Below are 10,646 nucleotides of genomic sequence, written 5' to 3' on the forward strand. Positions count from 1 at the left end.
CGTTCTGTGATTCTGTGATTCTGTAATATGGATATATTCAAATACTAAAATGCCCAGCTGCGATACTAAAATGCCTGGCTCTGAACCACATTCTCAAAGCAAGTGCTGCTGGAGCAATTCTTGCTGACAGGGCTTCTCTCTAGCACGCAGTCTAGCAGGAAACCTACCCAAGTGTCATACAGCACTACATCAGTACACAGAAGGCCAATAACGGAAGCAGTTAGTCAAGAGGATCCGCTTCTGACATTCCTGCCCAGGAGACAGGAGGAAATGCACCACATATTTCTCTCTTCTACATCTATGCCTCCTTCATGCTTACAGTCTTCTACTGTAGGAGTAAAGCAATGTATGGCATTGTTTAAGGACATAATGTATTTAGTATTATTCCTGGTTTGGACATTTAGAAAACTAGACCTGCCTGCAGTGTATTTTTGTTCCATTCTCCTGGTGTGCAGGAGAATTCAAACTCACAGAGGGCTATTTATTAAAATGATACAAAACTACGAGATAGTCAGCTCTAGATAAAGCCATGTCATATATTCTGACTTAGACCCCTTTATAAAACTTCTAGCAGCTTGGAAAATAGATGGGATGCATACAGAGGAAGGATTAAAAGAAGAGATATCTGCAGCTGGGGCAGTGACACCAAATATTTCTTGACATCATTGGAAAAACTCCCAGTCATTTTTAAGGGATTGTGGCTTTACCTGATTATTTCAGAAATGAAACACTAAAAAAAGGAACTAAAACTTGGATAAATTTGAGAATACCGGATGTAGTCAGATGGAAAGCAAGCAAGCAAGCAAGCATTTCGTATACAGAAATCAGAATGAAATTTTGCTAAATTTAAAAGTGAAAGTAACAAACATCAATAATAAAAAGCCATCATCAGTGTCATTGAGGGAGAGAAGGAGGAGGAGACACAGGGATAAGTACAGGGTCTAAGTACTAAGTCACACAGAAAAGAACAAGGATTTTGGATATCATGGAAGAAAAGTGGCACTGGCTGGAATGACAAATTCTTGCATAAATTATAAAGTAAGCAAACAGAAAACCAAGAGAGGAGGATATAAACAGTAGCAAAAAAAAATGAAGGTTGATAAGGACAAAGGTTATGGTGATAGTAACGGTTGGAAACAAAGAAATTACAAGCCTCACTGGCAAGGCAAATATTGCAAAGAGAATAGCTAAGAAAATTTCCAGCTTGGAAATCTGGAAGCCTTGATGGAGATATGCGATCTTTGTAGATCAATAAAATTTTATGCAGTGCCATAGCTCAAAGGGATAGAGGTGATGCTTTCTGGAGGAAGTTGCTTCAGACTACCATAATTTGCATTGTATGTGTAGGACTTCTCCTTCTAAAGCACCATTTCAGTAGATCAGCTTTTAAGGAAAACATATGGTGCAAACAATTCCCTTACAGAGACTGAAAAGCAGTTTTGGGCTTTGAGACCAATTTCTGTATCATGCCACATTGGTTTGCCTGTGTCTTTTTGATGACTAGATTAGGAGATAGATGTTTTGCCTGCTGTGAGCTCTTCTGCTATACCTCACTCAATTACAAGTGCTAGCTTACTTGAAAAGACACTTGCAAAATGTCATGTGTTCCTCAGCTTCAGAGCTAAAAATCTTTTCCTACATATTTGCTATTGAACACTGTCTTTTTAGTTCCCCTCTTCTCTTCTAATCTCCTTCTGACCTTGCCATTTTGTAATTGGGAGATATTGTGCAATACCTGTTTGAATGGCATTTACACTGAATACCTGCTGCTATTTCATCTGAGTTCAGTGGAGGTAAAAAAAAAAAAAAAAGACAATAAAGTCCTGTACCTCTCTTTCCTTCACTGTGCAGCTACTCTTATCTTACTGTGGTAGAGATGTGGACATTTTCTGTAAAAAATAGATTTATGAAGGTGCTGTGCCATCAGTTCTATCAATGAGGCTAATAACATCACTTTAATTCTATTGACACATGTCAAAATATCAAGTAAACATGACCTTGATAATCATCATGAAAACAATAATTTGACAGTTCTACCAGGATCATGATTCTGGTAAACTGACTGATTATGAAATCACTCTCAAGTCTGGAAAGCACCATTTCAGGAAGAGAAAAATTCAAACTGCATGTACATACTGAATGTTCATGTATAGAGTTAAGAGGATATTACACAATTAACCCATTTTAACTGGGTTATTAGGAAAAAAAGAGAATGTTCTGCTGCTCTTAAATAGTGACCCTCTTGGTTTAGCTCATATGGATCTCCCTCTTGTCATTTTATCCCTTGTTATGAAGCTTCACTGTAAACTGAAAGAAAAATAGAGTTTCAAAAGTAATAGATGTATATGACCAACCAAAGTCTTTGTTTTGTAAGAGCTATATGTATTAAACATATATATATACATATATTGCAATTACTGCTTTTGCTGGGAATTTTAAACTAATTACTCTGGTTTCATGCAAGAAAGGTTATAATTATGTAAAATGAAATATCTGTACATTCACACTTACATTTATCGTCAGTGTTAACAATCTAATTAAAGATTTATTCCCATGATAGATTTAGTTTTGCTTTTTAAGAATAAGCATAAAGCTCACTAGTCTGCGTGAAATCAGACTTCTGTCATTTCTGGTTCCTCGTATTTGCATCTTCATATGATATGAATTTAATATTTAATGTCACCTACATGATTTTAGAATTTTATTGTATTTATCAAATTTGTTACAAATATTACTGGGCTTATATCTCATTAAATTTCTGGTTGGATCTTGTGTTTTTATCAGATGTCCAAATCATTGGCATATTTGCAGCTGCACAAACTATGACAATTCTTAAACAACAGAATGGTCACAAGGGGCAGAAACACACATGAACTTACTGCGCTTTACATGACTAAGACTTCAGTTGAGTGTTTAGCTGCCTGCCAAGTCATCATAATTGTCCTTGAAAATGTTATTAAAGGAAATACAGGGCAATGTGGCTTTGATTAGGTGCTGATCATGATTCAAGTTCCAGATATGGTGTGTGATGAGCTTGTACATGCCTTGTTATTAAGGCTCAGCCTATGCATTGCAATTTACCAGTCCACAGTGGTTTATGGTATTTGTAAGATCAAAATCTTGACAGTGTTATGAAACCTATGCAAAATTGAAATTATTGCAGTAGGAAATAAGAAAGAAAAGAAGCTGAGTATCTACTCAAAGGTAAGATAAAAGCCTTTTTATTTTTTTCTTCTTTTTCTTTCATAAGTGTGTTTACTCATTTTCAGTAAGGTAAATGCACTGTTAAAGATACAAAGGCTATTTTTGTATGCTTCCTGCTTCATAGGCACTGTCAGGTACAAGAAGTCTCATAAGACCATCCCAGAAAGAGTTCCAACCTAATTTCTAAACAGTATTCTACTTAAATATTTTCTATTTTTGTTAACAAAACTGTAAAAGATAGTTGCAATTAACTTCCTATTTCTCATAGATATATTTTTTCACAGTAAGTGGATTTTACATATAATTCTTAACTGAAAGAAAAAAATGCCTCTTCCCGTATATTTGCAAAGATATTCAAATCAATTTTTCAGTAAGTGATAAATTTTCTTAAAGATATTTTCTAAACAGCTTGTGTTATCACTTGCTTTGCTTTATCCAAATTAAAACAGCCATTCCAATGCCCCAGGAACCAAAGAACTTATAAAGTGAAAATCACTTCATTGTTTTGAAGATATAGCTGAAAGGAATGGGGTCCTGTCAGGCCACAGGGCAGCATGGGAGCTACTCATTGAGATGTCTGTTGGTCAGTAATACCTCAGGCTGATTTAGTCTCAATCTAAGACCAGATTTCACCTGAAATGTAGGCACATACACTTCTGTGAGGATGACCTTTTTATTAGGCATCTGCGTCCAAAAATTACTACATATCCCTTCATTTTGAACGCAGAATAATGAACTGTACTGAATCTGAAGATGCAGGAGCTGCATTTGTCTTAATTTATTTTTTCTACAAGGTTCCATGACACAGTATTTTATGTGCACCCCTTGAACCCCCAAATTGATTCTTGTTGCATACAGAGAGGCTTGCAATTGGTCAAAAGAAATATGCTTGCTTTTAATGAACTATTAAACCTCTTATGGTCCCCTTCAGATGCAAGTGTGACTGGGCACCTGTTGTCAGTGCCTGACCATCAAGGTATGAAGCAGTTGAAAGCATGATCAAATTGTAAGATGTATTATCTGCTGCTTTTTTTTATGCAAAACCATCAGTGACTTGGACGCTGTCCTGTGCATAATAATGGCATAGAGGACCCCATCTCACAGATACACTCATAGACGAAACACAATTGTGAAAGTTTATGGCATCTTAATATCTTTCTTACTGTGCAAAGGTCATCTAATACAATTGGAAGGATTTCTCTTCAACTGCACTTGTGAAGTAACCTAGATTTTTGACACTAAAAGAATCAAAGCCAAACAATCAACATTTTCATGAGGTGACTTTGGTTTTAGAAATACAGTAGATAAGGCATAATTTTTTTAGCATATTATCTCTGTGAAAGAGTTACAATCTTTCATAAACTGCCCTCTACGATTACTGATCATTCTTTCCTAAAGTAGATGAAGATGATAAAGTTATTTAGCTACATGTGATTCACAAAACTCTTTCTACTTCTCAGAATTACTTGCAACAAAAGCCAGCAAGTAGCCAAAAAGGTTTATTTAAAACTCTCTGGCAAGGATTTCTTCTATGAACCCTCTGACATTCTTCAGGATATGGCAGGAAGCAGATCATGGGCTAATTTAATTTTTCCTGCAGGTCTTTCCCATCTCCTCCTTTCCCAAAGATCCTGAAGCTATCATCCACCATGGGGCCAGAAGCAAACATGTCAGACAAGCAAAACGCTGGTGTTTTCCATTATGAGACAGGTGCACATCTCTTCAATGTACACAATTACACCAGCTCAATGCTTATACTGGAACAGACAAGCAGCCATGCAGAAAAGAACAGAGTATACAACATTCAAGTGCAGACATGAGCGTCTTACTGAACTGAAAAAAAAGGCTTATATTTTATTAAATAACCCTCTTCTTTCTTAGAGATGTTGGCATTTTCTCTCTTACTGATACCTTCTAATAACCTTATAATTAAACTCAGTACTCTATGTACATACTTTCAGTGCTAGTGGTTTAATTAATATTAAAGTAAACAGAGAAATGAAATTACAACCTAAAGACTATAGGCATATCTTAAAACAATGAAGCTGAGTCTTTAAAAGTATGTATGCATTAGCTTTACACAAAGTCATTCAGCAAGAATACTTGCTGAAACTTGGGTACGCATCATGCTGAATAACAAAAAATCTAAACAGGATAGAATTTTAAAAAGTAGCTGCATTCAGCCCTCCACAAGAGTTTGTTGTGTGGGAAGCACAGTCTGAAAGAAATCTTTCCCGTAGCTTTTATGCCCTTTAAGCAGGCAGGTCACACCTACATGTTAGGAGCTGGCAGAAGCAGAGGGATCTTTTTTCTTCAATCCAAGGGGGTTTCAGCAAGCCTTTGCAGATGCATTTAATCTCAAAACAACTTGACAGAATTTGGGAGCTTTGCCTCTTTTTCATCTAATCACTCACTTTGGGAGCAAAGCAACTAAACAAGGGAGCAGATGACAACTTCACAAAGAATGCTATGATCTTAAATTATCAAAATGAGCCTGAACAGCATCTAAGTAAACAAAGCTCAAGATATCTTTTTGCACAAGAGATTAACTTGGCTGACTACAGTAATCCTTTCTGATTTTTTAGTTAATCTAATGCAGTTTAGATAATTACACTATAGTATAGTTTAATTTCTAAGAAAGTCAGTACTTGTCCTAAAAGTAGTCAGAAATGTTTTGATAAATGCAAACCTGGCATTACAGTTAACAGTCAGTTGAGACATCTTTCACTTTAAGAAAGTGGGAAGAGTTTAAAAGTTCTGAAATTATCCTGTTTCAATTTCAAAACTGCTCTGCTTCCAAAATTAATTTCAAACTCAAAAAGATAGAAAAGGCTGAAACTGGAAAAAAAGCTTCCTAACTGCCCACAATATTTTAAATGACCCAAGCCATAATTCTTGCCTCAGTTCTCAACTAATAAACTTTTTCCATAATTTTCATTTGTGATTCTAGTGGGAACATAGCATCTTTTCCTAAGAAACGACTTGTGGAATGGGTTCCCACAAAGTGACTTTTGAAAGAAAAGAGGATCACTATATTTAACTGGTATCTTATTAGGAGTACCTTTTATGTAGCTATTTATGCATCCACTCCAAAGGAATATGACCACTCCTCTCTCCTCTTGCTCCAGCTCATGGAAGGCTGGGGAGGGAAGAAAATATTTGTAGGGCTGCTGCAACCATTATATTTGTTCAGGTGATCCAGCAATGTTCACGACCTGAACTGCACTGAATATCTTCACCAGCTGGAGGGCAACTTGCTGTCTCAGGGTTACACAAGGACTGAGGCACCTCCCTCACAGAGGGAAAGGGAGCAGAGGAAGACTGGGCAATAAATTGTAACTCAGTCTTTTGTCCCACTCTGCTTCTACAGCAGAACAACAAATTCCTAATTTCTGCTGAGGATTAGGTCACAAATCCTAGGAAATAATCAAATTTAGAAATAATTTAGCTCATGAAATATTTACATTTGGAAAAACATGAAATGACAAAACACTACAAAAAGCATCTCCTTTCTTAACACACACTTTCCAGTGAGAGGGATTGATAGTTCTATCAGAAAATCTGGTGAATTTTATCTGATTTTCTATGCACAAATTCAATTACTGATAGTTCTGTTTTAATCCTGCAGGCTCTCCTGTATTCCAAAGATTTTCAAAAAAACAGGAATAACACAGAAACTGAGTATTGAGTGATGATAAACTGAGGAAAGTATCACTTCAGCAGTCTTCTAACTTTTGATCCTGTAATAATGAAAATTAGAAATTGTTACAAATATCCCTCAGATTAATCCTCATGTTAGGCACAGTGTCAGCACTAAAGATTCTGGTTTAATCAAGCCAAATATTCATAAAACTGAAGAATTACTAACATGATAAGGTGTCTTTCTTTACTTTTTCCCATGATGTGTACTGCACAGACTACCTGCAGAGCTAAACCTCTAAATATGATCAGAATTAGAAGAGAATGCTTTGTGGTGAAGAAAAAGCTCAGTGCAGTCTGCTTCATTAATGCAGTCTGAGGCATCATTAAGGTGCTTTTTTTTCTTACAGTCACAGAAATAAATTTAGAAAATAATTCATAGCAGAAACACGCACACAAAAAAAGATAACTTATCTAAATTTTGTAGAAATGTGGGCGAAGAAAGGGGTCTCTACCTCTATTCTCACTAGAAGTTTGTTGGGGCTTTTTTAAGCTAAAGAACATATTTTACTAGACTGATGGAACTACCTCTCCCTCTCACTGAAAACTGAGTAGATTCCTCATGACAACTACAACAATAGTTTACAAGTCAAATTAATATTGGGATACTCTTGTAAGTGTTTCCAGCTTCTCTTACTGTTACTAACAGTTGGATGCAAGCATAAGAGCCACATGATCAGCAAATCCAGGATGAAAACAGCTGGAATAATAAGATCATAAGGATAATAATTTATGGGAAGATGTCTACCATACTTTATAATTTGTTTTGCCTTTACTGTAGTTATGAAAAGAGGGATCAAATTTGTCAGAATAATTGGAAAATATGTTAAAATTTATCTGCCTTGTTATATTACACATTGCAATTGCATTCAATGGGAGGAGGTGGAAGAAGTATTTCAGTGTTTTCTACGGTCCTCTTTCATTAGCAGAAAGTGTAACCTCTTTTCTTTCACAGTATGGGAAACAAGTATCTTTGCAAAACAAGATATCTGCAAATGAACATGATTCATCCATCTGTCAAAACTGGTGAAAGGAAGGAAATGAAAATAGTTCAGCTTATCAAATAGGAATGTACTTTAGACAGCCATCTATCCTCAGATGGTTTTTGTGCAGTCTGCCGTTGTAACCTAATTTCACCCAAAGGTTCATCAAACATCTGTTTTAATCACTCAGCTCATTTCAGTCTTTTTTTCTGTGGCATTCCAGTCAGCATGACATTTCAGTCATCTCTTTTCCAGATGATCCCAGTACTTCCAGTGTTTTGTCATGTACACATGCACGACATAGATGAAGGCTTTATTCACAGAATGATTTCTCACAGAATTTCACTCCTTCATCTCTAAAGCACCTCACTGATATTATACAAGTGTTAGAAAATTTGTTTCATATACCTTAGGGATAAATTTTTCATTCAGTTCAATGATGCAGTGGAATAATTTAACTATTTGTAGTGCTTTCCTTTCATAAAGCAGAAGCTGTCAAAACGGGCTTGATCACAAATGGACAAAATTATTAATTAGACTAAAAAAATTGCCCAGGACTTAAAGTCAATGCTCTTATTGTTCTTTGTAGAACATCAGTAGAAATGGCAATCTAAAAAGGCATGTTTAATAGCACAGGGTTTTCATATTCTGCTGTTTGAGATTAAGGATAAATAATAAACACTGAGTTCCATAAAAGCCACCAAGCTTGAGTTATGCAAGGTTATTTTGGATTCATATTTTAACCTTTTGTTAATTGGCCATAGACATGTATTATTTTCAATTTCTTGAATATTATACAGTAGTTTTCTCAATTTTGACTTAGTTTTAAACTTAAACATAAAGTGAGATACATATATCAGTTGAAGCAGCATCTGTTATAAAGGGCTGTTAAAAAATGCAAATGTCAAGACTACAAATCAACATAGCCCCACTGAGTGTTGTCAAGTCACCTTAACTTTTGCCATGTTTTCTCATATGGATGTGTCACACCATGCAAATTCAGGCATTAACACAGCTGCATCAACCAGCTAGAGACTCATATGCACAGTGGAGAGCAATGAGTTTCCCATCCTGTGCTTCACAATAAGAACATGAGCAAGATTCACAGCCTATAGAAGTGTACCTATGCTTATTTACATGCACTTAATGACACATATTTGAAGTTTCACTGATCCCAGCACTCAATTTATGGATTCTGTCAACGGTACTGGCTTATGTCCTCTCAGTTCTATCTAGAATCTCAGCAAATTTACACTTTTGGGAAATAATCCCAAGGCCACTAAATGTAAAGGTAACCCTTTGATGATGATCTATGAGTTTTAGATGTAGACACCTGTTTTTAGCATTAATTGTCCTGTTTTTTTGCTATCACTGGAAATATTTTGACAGAAAAATAAAAATAAAAGCTTCTCAAAATGCTTTCTATTTAATCTGTGTTCATGGAATAGATAAGTAAATATAAGTTCTCTCAAAAAATGCATAATGATTTCTGCTATTGTTGTAAGCACTACTGATGTTTACAAAAACAGAAGTTGCTCAAAACATTTTTAAGAAATTTTAACTATTCTTTATTCAAACAGAAGTGTGTCTAAAGCTAGTAGCTCAATGAATTGCTAGTTGGAAGTACACTTGGATTGTAACAAATACAATGTTAAATTTAATTACTGTCAACATTTCAAAAAAGGAACCTGTCCTGGTTTGAGCTAAATAGAACTAATTTTCTATTTAGTGATTTTATTTTTTCAGTTCAGTCTCTTCTAAGTGGCTGAACTTGCTGAAACTAATGGTATGTTTTTTCCAGACAGTGTGTACTTCTATAAGGGATAATGACAAGGCCATTGTCTCACCATAGGTGCCATATCTGCACCTAGGGGGAGGAGCGGACCCAAAACTGACCAACTAGGTATTCCATCCCACATACATTGTACTCAGCATAAAGCTGAGGGATCACAAGGGTCTTGACCCTTCCATCTCGACCCTTCTTCCCTCCAGCTCTTCTGATCCTGCAATGGCCTAAGTCCGAGCAGAACTCTGCTAGTTCATCTGCCTCTGATCCTGATCCATGTGTTCTTGAATCCTGCTCCCACCTGCTGCTGGGTCTGGACTGGGACTTTTCCAGTGCCCTGCTCTGCAGAGCCTCTGGTGATGTATTCATCATTGGAGGAGGGTGGAGGGAGGATTATATGTTGGCTTTATATATGTATTTGTAAATATTTGTATATATTTCATTATTTTCCCACTTACATTATTATCCTGTAGTATTAGTATTATTGTTTCATTAAATCTGTTAGTTTTCTTTTCTAACATGTAAAGTCTCTCTCTCCCTTATTCTCTTTGTCTTCCCTTCTGGGAAAGGGAGAGTTGTTTGATAGAGAGTGTTAGTTCAGAATTTAGTGGCCAGCCCAGCCCTAAACCATCACAGAACCATTGCTTTCAAATAGTACTTTAAGTTTCCCAGCTTATTGCTCCATTCTCTCTGAACATTCTCTCTGAAAAAACAAAAGCCACTAAAAAAGATAATTTCAGGATTATAAAATCAACTGTAAAGTGAGTAAACACCTAAAAAAAGTAGGTTTAAATTTATTTTCTCTTTCATTTCTTTCATTTCTTTGATCTTCAAAAAGATCATAACACCAAAGTCCAAATAAGATGTTCTATAATGCATTTGTTTGTTTATAAAATGCTTGTTTTGTTGTTATGCATTAACTGAGAAACCTACAGGAGACTTTGAGTTTATGCAGACAATGTGTGTGTGTATAT

General features: G+C 35.7%; 1 protein-coding gene across 1 annotated transcript in view; it reads right to left on the reverse strand.

Annotated features, from left to right (window-relative positions):
• Window positions 1-2,499: 2,499 nt before the first annotated feature.
• Window positions 2,500-10,646, reverse strand: part of LOC104543221 (metabotropic glutamate receptor 8) — a gene marked incomplete at both ends in the record, with an annotated part of 86,282 nt that continues 78,135 nt past the window's right edge. Inside the window, one exon of the mRNA XM_010187775.1 lies at window positions 2,500-2,533. Within this exon, the coding sequence (XP_010186077.1) occupies window positions 2,500-2,533 (34 nt within the window). The remainder of the gene's footprint in view (window positions 2,534-10,646) is intronic.

The sequence above is a fragment of the Mesitornis unicolor genome, unplaced genomic scaffold (genome assembly GCF_000695765.1).
Source record: "Mesitornis unicolor isolate BGI_N332 unplaced genomic scaffold, ASM69576v1 scaffold11977, whole genome shotgun sequence".
Taxonomy (NCBI): domain Eukaryota; kingdom Metazoa; phylum Chordata; class Aves; order Mesitornithiformes; family Mesitornithidae; genus Mesitornis; species Mesitornis unicolor.